Source organism: Hippichthys cyanospilos, chromosome 14 (genome assembly GCF_059441005.1).
Source record: "Hippichthys cyanospilos isolate Australia breed blue-spotted pipefish chromosome 14, RoL_Hcya_1.0, whole genome shotgun sequence".
NCBI classification, from domain to species: Eukaryota; Metazoa; Chordata; class Actinopteri; order Syngnathiformes; family Syngnathidae; genus Hippichthys; species Hippichthys cyanospilos.
In genome coordinates, this window is record NC_142382.1 from 20,310,001 (window position 1) to 20,324,984 (window position 14,984).

General features: G+C 38.3%; 1 protein-coding gene across 3 annotated transcripts in view; it reads left to right on the forward strand.

The window, feature by feature from the left end:
- dicer1 (dicer 1, ribonuclease type III) overlaps positions 1–14,984 on the forward strand; it is a 146,899-nt gene that overhangs the window by 80,928 nt on the left and 50,987 nt on the right. For all 3 annotated transcript variants that reach the window (XM_088433078.1, XM_088433077.1, XM_088433079.1), the window contains one exon: positions 3,550–3,732. In XM_088433078.1, coding sequence (XP_088289204.1) covers positions 3,550–3,732 — 183 coding nt within the window. The remainder of the gene's footprint in view (positions 1–3,549; positions 3,733–14,984) is intronic.

Sequence of the window (14,984 nt, forward strand, 5' to 3'; positions counted from 1 at the left end):
TTCACCTCTTTCCAGCCATGAAGTGTTTTTTGAAAGCAAAACGTTTCCCAGATGATACAACCTTGATTTCTGAAGTAACATCGAAGTTGGATGACCAACCTGGGGTGTTCTACTAAAACGGTCTCCAGAGCTGCATCACACCATGGGAGAAATGCCTAACTCTGAGTGATTCCTATGTGGAGAAAGACTAATAACTGTGCCAAGTATTGTTGATCTACTTCTATGGGAAGTGGGTTATTACATTACTTATTGAACACCCTTTGTAGCATTTACTATACTATTTTGTTACCGATTTTTAAATATGCATTAGGGCTGCACGATTATGGCCAAAATAATGATAACGATTATTTTGGTCAATATTGCAATCACGATTATTAATCAGGTTTATTCATCATGTTGGTCAAACATTTATATTTATTGCACTTTTTTTAAACAAGCAGTATATGCTGTATAAACAAGGCTTGATACTTAAAAGTAGTGGTGGGACAACACAGGTAACTCAAGATTCAATTCTGTAGCAATATGTCGCCCACGATATTGACGATATCACGAAGACATTTAATCAACGGAAAAGAAATACCCATAATAAGGAAATATGTTATCAAATATGCCAAAATACATTTATTCAAACACAAAATACATATCCAGTGCCAAACATGACAAAATGCATATATTCAATGCAAAAATTGGCAAAAAGTGCAACTCGCTGCCTCCTGGTCTTGCAAACACTGTGCAGATAAAAGTGTGTGAACATTACAAAACAACACTGTACAGCTGGATACATTAACTGTGGTAACATTTAAAGTGGGTGAACATTAGTTAACATGTAAACTGGACAGTGGACACATCAAGGGAAGTTCTTCTTGAGGAACACTAACTGATCAGCATGCTCAGATGTAAGCGCACACCTCTGAGCAGAGATTATATCTCCAGACTCAATAGCTCTGGGGAAAAACCTGTCTGAGTCTGATTGTCCTTCTTTTGTGATCCCTGTATCAAAGAACCAGCCCCACTCTCGGGAAACACCTCAAAAAAGTCGACTCATTCAAGGTCCTGGAAGTCCACATATCCAACAATTTCTCCTGTACCCAAGGCCCAATGGAAACACTTGACCAGGCAGTGCCAACTGTCGCAAAGTCTAGCATTGAGTGACTGAGGAAGACAATCCTGCTCAAGAAGAAGGATGATGATGATGAGGCTTGCCTGGCTTTTTCTTCAGGTCAACTCCAGCACGTCCGTAGATTTTGGTACACCATCTTGTGGAGACAAAGTTAAGAGTTATTTGGGCCTATGGATACTCAGTATGTCTGGAGAGGGCGAGGAAAAAAAAAGGCTCACGACCCAAAGAACACAATCCTTGCCATACTTTCAGCCATATATATATACCGTATTTTCCGGACTATAAGCCGGACCGGTATGTAAGCCGCAGCAGCAAAAATTGACCCAAAAAACATCCTTTTCCACGGATAAGCCGCACTGGACTATAAGCCGCAGGTCATAACATCAGATATTTATGCAAACAGATTGTATATGAAAGTTTATTTTTTTTTAATATATATATTTTTTAAATCGTCTACCAACTGCAACATCCTCTCTTTAACAGCATTCTGTCTCCCATTGTTTAATGGATAGATGAATTTAGTGAACATTGCACACACTGCACCTAAATAATATATACAATCATAACATTATAAATACAATCATATATACTGTATACTGTATATCCAACACAAACTTTTATACAAGATCTTTATGCCATCCTCACTCCGAAGCGTCGGGTTTTTCGCCAGCTAGACGGCTGGATAACGACGTTTCAAACAACTAGACTGTCTTTACTTTTGCCCTGCTTTATTTGAACAATGGCCATTGACCATTACCCTCTTTAGGTCGACGTAAAACTAAAAATATAAAACACGTAATCAGCTAATGATACGTAGCACCTCTCGAGCTAACAAGCAAGTTGCACAATGAAAAATACTCTTATTTCAACGATAAACAAAACAGATGAACAGTGTCAATTTTGACAACTTGTGTACTTATGGATAATTCTCGTCCAAGGCAAAACAATATAAGACCAGCAATCCTTGAACATTAACCTGTCGTCTTTGTGTGCTTCCACATTGGATAACTCACGTCTACCTAGAAAAACGATATTTTGAAGTAACCAGAAGAGGGTGCTCTAAGTCTATGTACAAATCTCAAACAACAAAGGTGGTACTGCACTTCTGAAGGGCAGAATAATCTTATTAATCTTAATAATTCAATTTACACATTTTTTAAGAATATTTTTAATATATTTTAAAACTCTTTTTGAGCACATCCAATGATTCACATCTTTGCAGTTCTATTTAATAGTTGTTCCACAAACCAACTCCTTGAGCAGATACACACATTTGCTTGTGAGGTGGGGAAAAAAACAGCAGATAAGCCGCACTGGACTATAAGCCTTTCCCTTGCAGTGGGCACACACAAGAGTCTAACACTGGTCTTGCCACAGGTCTTTCTTCATGACCATGATGTCCAGACGCCTAGTATGACTGGGAGACTTTATTGTTTATTTATACTCTTTAAACAATATTTTTGTTGTTGTTGTTGTTAACATTTGTTTTAAAACATAAACCGACGGCCAATATCAATATTTTATTAAAACATAATTGATTTACTAGTTGTCCGTGTCACCGTCACTACCCAAATATATCCTATTCTGTTTGAGGGGGCGCTAATCAAATAAATGGGGGTGAAGTAGGCTGAAGCAGCGACCAAAACAAATAACACAAGAAGCGCAAAAGCAAATCAAGTAGAATGGCGGAAAGCACAAAGAAAAGGACTAAAGACCAACCCGCCAGTTTCCACTCAAAAATGTGGAATCATTTCGGGTTTCATGAAACTGATGACGGGAAGGCACTCTAATGGTGATGTAGAGGGCAGAGGGAGCACTGAAGGGAGTCCAGCTAATGACACCAGTAATGAGGACAGACCAATACACCCACCAAAAAAAAAAAAAAAAAAAAAAAAGATCTGCACTTGCAAACCTCCTTGGACAAATGTTCCAGCATGCCAGATCTTCCCCGACCCGATTGTCACCTAACTCCAAGGCTGAAAAGGAGGTCCAGCAATAGCAAGACTCCCCAGCTCCACCATTGCCAGATGAGCCATTGGATTTGTGCAAATCTGAGGCATGCAGATACCCACACCTTGCCAATCTGGCCCAGAGGTACCTGTGTGTGCCCGGAACTAGCGTGCCATCGGAGGAATCTTTTCAATGTTCATCTTCCCCTGGTTGGAGCTGGAAAATAATTCAACTATAGACATGAATTCTTATATGATCTTTTGAAATATAACATGTTTTGAGCTAAGGCATCCATATATGTTTTTTACCACAAATTATGACAGGTTGTTTTTTTTCTAACAAAATCTAAAGAATATATCATCTGGTAAATGAAGTTTTAATGTTACAGGCTTGTGAAAAATTAAATATTAGCACAGTTACGTACAGCAACAGTCGAATGTCATGCATATCCATAATATATTTTGCTCATCCTCTTCCAGGTACCGCAACTTCGACCAGCCTCATCGCTTCTATGTTGCTGATGTGTACACAGATCTCACACCTCTCAGCAAATTTCCTTCACCGGAATATGAAACATTTGCAGAGTACTACAAAACCAAGTACAACCTGGACCTGTCCAATATGAACCAGCCACTTTTGGATGTTGACCATACATCATCCAGGTAAGTAGTATGGGGATGTCATTTACAACTGTTATGTGAGGGTTTGACATACAACGCATAGGTGAAAAAATTTCAGTAAGTAGGGTTACATAAGTGCTATCAATGCCAAAGAAACTGATGGATGGATGGATGATCATTACACTTGTGCAGCACATACAAAATATGACATTTTGACTTAACTGTCTAAGAAACAAACAATCCAATTGATTGACTGGGCAAGACAGACTGCACGGACCATCGATATGCACTGCACTGGCTCTCTGGGATCTTAGCAGAGATAAAGTTACATAGGGGGAATGGGGGGGGGGGGACTTTGCAATGAACCACCTCTAATAAGGTGATCTCTGTTATCAAAAGTCTAATAGTGTCGGTCCTCTTTGGACAAGATCGATAGACACACCACTCCTACGGTTGGTTTATCCACCAGCATATCCCAGTGGACCAGGGAGCAATATTGTAAAGTTTGATAAGTAGTTGGTGTTCCAGTTTTTGTGTCCCATCCTGTTTTTTCCAAAACAGCTCGCCCAAAATCACCCAAGTTAGATCAAAAGGATGGTACCATTTTGGGAATTGATGTGACGTTGAGTACTTGACAGGTTGACAGGTTCAAGGCCATTCCTTGCCCCACCAAATGATATGCCAGATCATCCTCAATGCTAAAATGGAGTATTCTGACAAAATTCAAGAAGAAATAGGCCAGGGATTGCTGCCATGACAGGCACCAACCAACCGTCTTATGGCCACATTTCTGATCAGCCAGCTTGACAATGGAGACATGAAACATGGTCCACTCATACTCAGCTTTGTGTTTTTCTCCTTCAATTTCTCACTTTTGACTCATTCAAACCATTCTACCCTATAAACCTTTAAGGTTCTTATTACTCATGCCAAAAATTCACCAAGACACTTTCATCCCTACAATACCCACTAAAAAGTTTCAAAATGACAAGAGCTTTTTCATTTTTATTCTGTAATTTCTGCATTTGTCTGATTCAAGCGAATACATTAAACTTTGCAGCTTATCCTACCAATGCCAATTTTTGACCTATTCAAGTGGTTCAAACTGTAAACGGTTTTGCTTAACCATATTAACGCCAAGACACACTTAATAAATATTTACTGTAATAATATGGTTATATGATATGATATGATATGATATGATATTTTATTATATTTTATTATATTTTATTATATTAATCATTTCTACATTTAACCCAGGGGGTCTTAGGGTTACAACGGTCCCGACTTACAATGTTTCGAGGTTACGAACGCGCTTACAAACACACCATAAAGTGACGTAAACAATTGCAACGTAAACAATTGTGAACTAATTTCTAGCGTACGGCAGATGAATATGCATTGTGGCGGTTTTGGTCGAGGAAGAAGGCATCTCTCAGGTTGTGTTTCTCTTTTCTCACTCTCATGTGTTTGATCATTTTTTGTTGTTGTTTTTTTTATAAACTGTGCCCATCGTTATGGCTCCAAAGCATAAAGCAGATTCTTCTGATGGTAGTACATCAAAGAAAAGAAAGGCCATCACAATGGCCTTTTTTTTTTATTCAACAATACTTAATTTTTATTTCACATTAATTCATGTGTTTTTGATACATTTTACTATAGTACAATACTTTACAGTACTGTACAGGACAGTACTATACGTATAATCTATTTATTAGAGCCCGAGCAACTCCGAAAGCCCTCTTGTTTTTCTCCATATTAGGATCCGAGCAACTACCGCTGCAAGAGCCCTCATGTTTTTCTCCAGATTATTATTATTAGGGCCCAAGCAGCGACTGCTGCGAGGTCCCTATTGTTGTTCTCCGAGTTATTATTAGGGCCCGAGCAGCTACCGCTGCGAAAGCCCTCCTGTTTTTCTCCAGATTATTATTATTAGGGCCCAAGTAGCTACCCCTGCGAGAGCCCTCTTGTATTTCTCCGGAATATTAATATTATTATGATTAGCCCTCTTTTTTTTTTTTTTCTCCAGATTATTAGGGCCCAAGTAGCTACCGCTGGCGAGAGCCCTCCTGTTTTTCTCCGTATTATTATTATTATCATTATTATTATTATTATTATTCTCACGAATGAATCGCATTTTTGAGGGCCAAATGGCACATTCAAAAGTTGATAACTCTGGTTCTGTACATCCTAGCATATGGCGTGCTATGATGTTTTTGTAGTTCTTGGGGTCCTACATATTCAAAAATTTGTAGCTCTAGGTCAAATGGGTCGGAACTAGCTTAAGTTTTAGGATCATCTGGGTTAAATTACAGCAACTTTTACCAATTTGGGGAAACATCCGACTTTGAGGTGGCGTACAGACCACCCCCTTATCACAACGTAGTAAAATTTAGTAGCCTTCATCCTCCATGTCTCAATGTTATTCTGACAAATTTTCATTTCATTTACTTTCACGGGCTTTGCACAATACATGAAAGTGTAAAAAATTACAATTTTGTTTGTAACTAGGTGGCGCTATAATTCATTTCAAAATTTATCATGCATATGTTCTAAGGCAGTGACAAGTACATTTTCTGTAAGGTTTCAGATTTTTCAAAGCGTGCATGTTGGAGTTATTAAGGTGTTTGTCGCTCATGGCGAAGGAAATTTAAAACACATATTTTGAAGCCCCGCCCCTATCATATATGTTCACTAAATTTCGCCCAGCTGTGGCCTTATGCCTGATAATAGAGCATGTTGAATTTGAAATCGATCGAGTCAACCTTTTAAGAGAAATTATGAGGAGGGCCCTAAATTATGAGGAGGGCCCTAAATTGCCCCAATTGACTTAAAATTTGACGTGCTATATTATCAGACATAGGGCCACAACTGGGCAAAATTTCGTGAAGATCGGCCAACATATATTAGTGAAATCAAAAATATTGCTACATTTTTATGTACTTTGTTGAACCTGTCGAAGTAATATCACAGAATTTTTTTCTGACAGGCCTTCAAACACACCTAATTTCCTCCACCAAATATTGTGATGTTTTGATAATGGCCGTGACCTATATTGGAGTGCTCTTTATGATGATGTAAATGCTGCTGTAATTTCACCCAGATTATCTCATTTTATTGAATGAAAGTCCATTTCTACAAACATCAACAAACTTACATTCCATTGTAGCGTTAGAATCACCTTGTGGCCGAAAATAATATAATACAATTTTTCCGATTCCATTTACTTAGTTGCGCCCGCTGAACAAATGCTAATGAAAGTTTGACCTTTTCTAAGACAATGACTTCTACTGTTCACTGCATAAGCCAGGGGTGTCCAAACTTTTGCAAAGGGGGCCAGATTTGCTGTGTTAAAAATGTAGGGGGGCCAACCTTGGCGGGCGTTCTTTACCTATAACAGCAATTAATTTAAATACATTTCAAAGTCAACATATGTGATGGTATGGGGGTGCATTATTTCCCATTGCATGGGTGACTTACATTTCTGTGAAGGCAACATAAATACTGAAAAGTAACATATGCTACCACCCAAGCAACACCTTTTTCATGTACACCGCTGCTTATTTCAGCAAGATAATGCCAAGCCACGTTCTGCATGTGTTACAACAGTGTGGCTTTGAAGTAATAGAGTCCAGGTTCTTCTCAGGCTTGCTTGCAGTCCAGACCTGTGTCCCATTGAAATTGTGTGGCGCATTATGAAGTGTAAAATACAACAGAGAACATCCCCGGACTGTTGAACAACTGAAACAATTCATCAAGCAAGAATGGGAAGGAATTCCACATGAGAAGCTAATAGATTTAGTCTCCTCTCTTCCAAAATGTTTATTGAGTGTTATTAAAAGTAAAGTTGGTGTAACGGAGTGGTAAACATGTCCTTTCTCAATTTCTACTGGGCGTGTTGCAGCCAAGTTAATTATTATTTTGCAAAAAAAAAAATTAAGTTTAAAAAAACAATTTATCACAGTTTATCAAAACAAACAGTTGATAAACAGTTTATCAATTTGAACATTAAATATTTTGCCTTTGTAGTGTATTCAATTGAATATGGGTTAAGAAGGATTTTCAAATCGTATTTTGTTTCGTTTTATCGTTTTTATTTACATTTTACACAATTTCCTAACTTCAACCAAATCCTGTTTATACTTCCGTGAGTGCGCAAAGGAGCGCAGGTTCATATCATTCCAAAACATTGTAAGTTTAGCCAACAACAACATGGTAAAAGTATTATTATGAGTTGATTGTGTAGCTTCAAGATGGATATCAGAAAGTTATTCGCCGGTAGCAGGGATGAAGCAGCAAGGAATGAGGGAGGTAAATTAAGTCCTAGGCAACCTACTGTATGTTAGTCTTAAGTTTTTTAAGCATCAGTGACAAATCTAATACACAATCAGATAACAATTAGGCCTGGGGCGAGATACAAATTCCATGAGACAAGATATCTCATGAGATTGAGTCCACGAAAACGAGATATCATTAACATTTTGATAATTTTTAATATAATCTAACGTAAATTTTCCTATTTCAAAATGATTTTTTATTGAGCAGGCTGCAATTAAAAAATTTAAAGTTTTTCCAAATACCGCTGCAATAACAAATGATGTAGCCTAGCTCTCTTAGAATAGTTGAACGTGAACAAAATATTTACATGCTGCTTCAAGAAAAGTTGCAGCTGAGCTCTTTCTTAGTTGAACATGAACAAAGTAGAAATACATTTTTAATGTGCCAAAAATGAAACTAATACACATTATCTACAGTAGTGATTTTATTTCTGGGCACAACAACAAGCCCTTCGTTGTGCAGCAAACTAACATATGTCTATATTTAATGCTCTTGTTCTTTTTTAGAAATACAAGCATGTCTACTTTGTAAGGGTCCAACGTGTACTTTTGGGCAGTAACTACAGTATACCAGATGCTGAGGAAAAGACGCACTGGAAACTGTTGTCGCATAAAAGTGAACGTAGCTTAAACATATTAGCCATGTTAGCTGCGTTAGTTGGCTGCATTTACTACTGAAGACGACAAACCAGGAAGTGGATGTGATTGGCTGCGGCGGCCAAAGTGTATGAGTCACCTTGAGAGGAGGCTCCCACTGCAGTCTGCAATTGCCCATTAAGGAAGAGGGGAGAGAAAAAAAACAAACAAAAAATGTAATTGTTTTGACAAATTTGGATGGTTTTAAATCACCGTGACTTCCAAAGTTACAATATATTGCCTTTACAGTTATCGGGCCATGCCTGGTTGGAACTACTGTGCGACTAATTTGATATCGGGATGAGAGGGGGTGAATTAGCCGCCGAAATCCACTGCCTTCCACCATCAAAAATGACTTCACCTATTAGTGATATCTCGTCCCATCCCTTGTAACAATGAGCCAGAAAGTGAAGCAAAAACGAAATGCTTCAGATGCTCAAGAAGAAGAACAAAACAGACATGTTGCAACTAAATAGACAAAGTAAAAAGCAGACTTGACAACCTAAATATACTGTTATAATAGTGGTTGCGATATGAAATGTTGATGATGACGGATGCTACAGGTAAGTTTATTCTATTTTAATACATTTTTACTGTAACATTTGTTAATAGCTGTTGTTGTTTTGGTCTTGTAAAAATAGTTTGACCCTCAGACTGACTTGCTTACGTGCTTTTTATTCCGCAATTTCTGTGACTCCAAACATTTCTGTTTGGACCCCTAGTTTTTTAGTATTGTGAGTCCCTGTGATCCAACAGTTTTCTGGGGTAAAATGAAGAATGAAACTGTAATGTAATATAAAATTTTATTTAATTCACTTTCAAGTCCTGATTGTTCAGTTTATACTTACTGATGCTATTTTCCCCACTTCGTAAAAATTCATAATTTTCAAAAATACCCACAAAAATGTTCTACATTTTTAACCGATAAAAGCTGTTCCAACTTCAAACTGTTTAGCCAATGTCAAGAGTTCTCTTAGCAAAAATACTACATTTCACTTGTTGAAATCCCATCACTTTTTCTTTTAAAATACCTTTTCTCATATTCTCCTTTAATTTTACTTAGTTTCAGTGAGTAAAATTACTCCAACTTCAAACTGGTTAGGTGTTCCATTTTAGGAGCTTTGAAGACAATACTCCAAAAATAATAGTTAGGACAGAAGACAGCACAGGATGAATTCAGCAAAGCAGAAAGATGAGGATGAAAGAAGCCCTTCTACCATCCTCATCTTTCTGCTAGAGAGAGAGAGAGCAAAAAGCCAAGCAGAAAAAAAGCACAAACACTGAATTCTGCGAGACTTTTGTAAGCCTAATTGTTCACAGGTTTATATGCGTTGGAATTCAAGTGATATGCGTTAGCTTGACTTACTTTTTCTCCTAATATTGCCTGAGGGGTTACACTGCAGCACTGCAGGTGCGGGGTGGCTGTGGCTAAGGCAGTAAAGGGCGTCGTTCCCTAACCGTAGGGTCCGCTGTTCGATCCCGCTCTGTCAGAGTTACGTGCTGTTGTGTCATTGGGCAAGTCACATCCCCGAATTTTCCTCCAGTGGTTGGTCGGAGAGGCCCTAATGCTCGGTATGGGAGCCGCGCCTCTGTCAGTCTACCACAGGGCAACTGTGGCTACGCAACGTAGTTTACCACCACAGGTCTAACTGTGTGCTAGTGCTTTGTGAAGCCCCTTGGGATCATGAAAGGCACTATATAAATGTAAGCTTTATTATGATTATTATTAATAATAATAATAATAATAATAATAATGATAATAATAATAATAATAATAATAACTAGAGCTGCAAGCAGCTATAACGGGCCCTCGCAGACATGAGCACGTTGAAGGATGAACAGTTCCGAGGTATGAACAAATCTGGGTATGGATGTATTCGGCCATTGGCAGGAAAACTGTAGAGGTCAATGTTCTAGAAAAGGTAACATTTGTATTCGCATTTGTCCAACGGGCTCAACTAAGTAATTGAAATGGCAAACTTGACCAAATTTGAAGAGTCATGAAATTTGAGTTTCATAATGTTCGCTTTGTCTCAATATTCTCCTGACTAATTTTCAGTGAATTTCCTGAAAGCAGCATAGCAGAGAACATGAAAGTGTAAAAACTATCTCTTTTGTCCGGCACCAGGTGTCGCTATTGGTACTGTTAAATTGCTCAAACAGGATTAGCACAGTCCAAAACCTGAAATATTAAGGTTCTTTACACTGACGGCATAGGAAATATGATTCAAGTATTTTGAAGCCCCGCCCCCATCATATAAGTTAGCCTATCTTGATGAAATTTTGCCCAATGGTGCCACTCTGTCAGGTAATGGAGCACCTCAAATGTGAAGTTGATCGGGTCAAGGGTTTTGGTACCGAAAAATGTACAAAATCGGGCCAAATGCTACATTCAACAATTGATAACTCTGGTTCTGTACATCCTAACATATGGCGCTCTATGATGTTTTTGTAGGTCTTGAGGTCTTACATATACATAAACAATTTTGTAGCTCTAGGTCAAACGGGTCAGAACTGACTCTCGTTTTATGATCACCTGGGCTCAATTACAGTAAGTTTAGATGACTTGAGCAAACTCCGAATTTGGGGTTGCATACAGACCACCCACTTTATCACAAAGTCACAATTTGGATACCTTTATTCTCCAAGTCTCGATGCTTTTTGCACAAATTTTCAGTAGATTTACTCTTATGGGCTTAACACAACACATGAAAGTTTAAAAAATGACATTTTTGTTTGTAAATAGGTGGCGCTATAATTAATTTGAAAAATAACCATGCAGATTTTTTAAAGCAGTTACTAGTAGATTTTCTGTAATGTTTCAGATTTTTTCAAGCTTGCACATTGGAGTTATTAGGGTTTTTATTGCTCATGGCGAAGGAAATGTGACTTTGGAACACGTATTATGAAGCCCCACCCCCATCATATTTGTCAACCAATCTTCTCAAAATTTTGCCCAGTTGTGCCCCCATGTTAGATAATGAGGCACGCCAAATGTGAAGTTGATCGGGTCAAGGGTTTCGGTACCGAAAAATGTAGAAAATCGGGCCAAATGCTACATTCAATAATTAATAACTCTGGTTCTGTACATCCTAACATATGGCGCTCTATAATGTTTTTGTAGGTTTATAGGTCCTACATATGCATAAAAAAATTCATAGCTCTCGGACTTTGAGTTGGCATAGAGGCCACGCCCTCTCTGGAAAAGTCATAAAAGTTGAGAACCTTCATTTTTCACTCTGTCATAGATTTTCTGACCATTTTTGAGTTCATTTAGTCAAACAGGCATTGCACAGTACATGAAAGTGTAAAAAATGAGATTTTTGTCCGCCACTAGGTGGCGTTGTGAATGATTTGGAAGTTTATCACATAGCTGTATTGGGGCATGACTTTTAAAGTCCCTGAAGAGTTTCACATGGTTTGAAGCTGAAACAGTTAAGTTATTAGGTTTTTGTCACTCTTGGCGAAGGAAATATTCAAAATATTTTAAAGCTCCGCCCACATCTTACAAGTCATGGGATCTTCACAACTTTTGGCATATTTGTGCCCCTATATCTGCTTATACTCCATGCCAACGTAGAAGTTAATGGGGTGAACTGTTAAAGAGAAAAAGGCACTAGTTTGAGACCAGCAAATGTCAAAGTACAGGGCAAAATAAAATAAAAAGGGCACAATATAAAAATTCATAACAAATTTTCTGTACATCCTAGCGCATCACTTTTATTGACTTTTTTATAAGTCTTACAATCCTACATATGCCTAAAAAATTTCATAACTGTAGGTCAAACCAAACAAGATTGACTGTAATCTTTCGACTAATGACCTTTTTTGCAGCCACTAGGTGGCTCTAGCTTTAAACTGATATATGTTTGTCGATGTCTTTAGGAATTGATTTTCATCCAATGTGTGAAATTGTGAGAAGATCAGATCATCTGGGTCAAATTACAGCAGCTTTTACTGGTCCGATAAAGCTTCGGAATGAAAATGGACGTGCAGGCCACGCCCATTATCAAAACTTCGTAAAATTTGGTGGAGGTCAGCTGGACTGTCTAGAGGCTTTTCAGACTTAATTTCAGCGATATTACTTCAAAGGGCTTAGCTAAACACATAAAAACGTTTTAAAAAATGCTATATTTTTGGCTGCCACTAGGTGGCGCTCGAACTATAAAAAAAAATTACGTTGATAGGTGTATTCCGCATTGGAAACCCATCAAATATCTGAAGTTTAGAAAAGATAAGACCATCTGGGTCCAAATACAGCAACTTTGTTCGTTTTGGCGAGACTTCAGACTGACATTCTTGTTTGCCACTAGGTGGCCTTATAAGCAATTTAAGATTTTTTTAAACACATGTGTTAAGGGCTTGAGTCTTCATGTGTCTGTGAAGTTTCAGATTTTTCCAAGCTTGTAAAGCTGAGTTATAAAGGTTTGTTTCACATGAGGCAAAGTAATCATCAAAGGCATAATATGAAGCCCCGCCCCCAACATATTTGATGGCGGATCGTCACGAAAATTTGAACAATTGTGCCTCACAGTCAGATAAAACATCACAGCAAATTTGAAGTCGATCGGGTCAAGCGTTTGGGAGAAAAAAGGAGCAGTTCAGGACCTGCAAACGAGCAAAAATGGGCCAAAGGTGCACATTCAAAAATTCATAACTCTCTTTCTGTACATCTGAGCATATGGCTTGCTCTGACTTTTTTGTAGGGCTCGAAGTCCTACATAAGGCCACAAATTTTTGGAGCTCTAGGTCAAACGGGCCGGGAGTGAGAGGCTATTTTCCACTCATAAGGCCATTTTGGGGCCAATTACAGCTACTTTTTTCGTTTTGGCGAGTCATCTGACTTTGAGGTGGCGTGCAGACTACGCCCATTATCGAAAAGTCGTACAATTTTAAAACCTTAATATTCCATGTCTTAATGATATTCTGACCAATTTTCATTTGTTTTACTCAAACAGACTGAGCACAATACATGAAAGTGTAAAAAATAACATTTTAATCAACCACTAGGCGGCGCTAGTAGGTATTTAAAAAAACTTTTTTCAAAGGTGTTAAAGACATAAGTTTCCATGTATCTATGAAGTTTTAGATTTTTTTATGCTAGTACAACAAAGTTATTAAGGTTTATGTCACTCTTGGCGAAGGAAAAATTGAACACATAATTTGAAGCCACGCCCCTATCATATATGTCAGCGGATCTGCACCAAATTTTGCCCACTTGTGCCCCTATGTGTGAATATGGACCACAGCAAATTTGAAGGCGATTGAGTAAAGCATTTAGGAGAAACAAGGAGCAGTTTGGGACCTGCAAACGTGCAAAAATGGGCCAAAAATGCACATTCAAAAATTCATAACTCTTTTTCTGTACATCTGAGCACATGGCTCGCGCTGACTTTTTTGTAGGTCTCAAGGTCCTACATATGCCTAAAAATTTTCGTAGCTCTAGGTGAAACGGGCCGGGACCAGGTGCACTTTTTCGACCTTAGGTGGCACTGCAGAGCCATTTTTTTTGCATTGTTTTGGGAAACACAAAAATTTTAAATATTTCACCGGGCCCGACGAATGTGCAAATTTTGGTGACTTTTCGTGCATGTTTAGGCCCTCAAAAATGGAAAAGCGCTGCACAGTAAATAATAATAATAACTAGAGCTGCAAGCAGCTATAAAGGGCCCTCGCAGACCTGTGCACGTTGGGGTATTAACAGGTCGGGGTATGAACAAGGACTATGAAGGATGAAAAAGTAGTTGTAGATGACTTTAGTGCAGGACTCTTACCAAATATGTAAAATTTAGACAAGGTGGGACAATGTGGGTGGAGTTACTGCAGCTTTTATTGTTCCAATTTTGTGACTTTCAATGCGATATAGGCCACATTCACTGTCGAAACATCGTACTGATTTGTGGAGGGCATAAGGCATGGCCACTGGCTTTTCAAAAAACATTTAAGGGATGTCACTTCAAGGGGCTCAGCAGAGTACATAAAAACATTAAGGATTTGCTATATTTTTTGCTGCCACTAGGTGGCGCTCGAACTATGATTAAAAAATAGGCTTGTAGGTGTGTTTCACATTGGACTCCCATCCCATATATGAAGTTTTAAAAATATAAGCAACTGTTACCGTTTTCGCGAGACATCGGATTTTGAGTTGGCATAGAGGCCACGCCCTTTAATGAAAAGTCATAAAAGTTGAGAACCTTAATGTTCCAATGTGTCATAGCTTTTCTGACCATTTTTGAGTTCATTTAGTCAAACAGGCATTTCACAGTACATAAAAGTATAAAAAATGAGATTTTTGTCCGCCACTGGGTGGCGCTGTATATG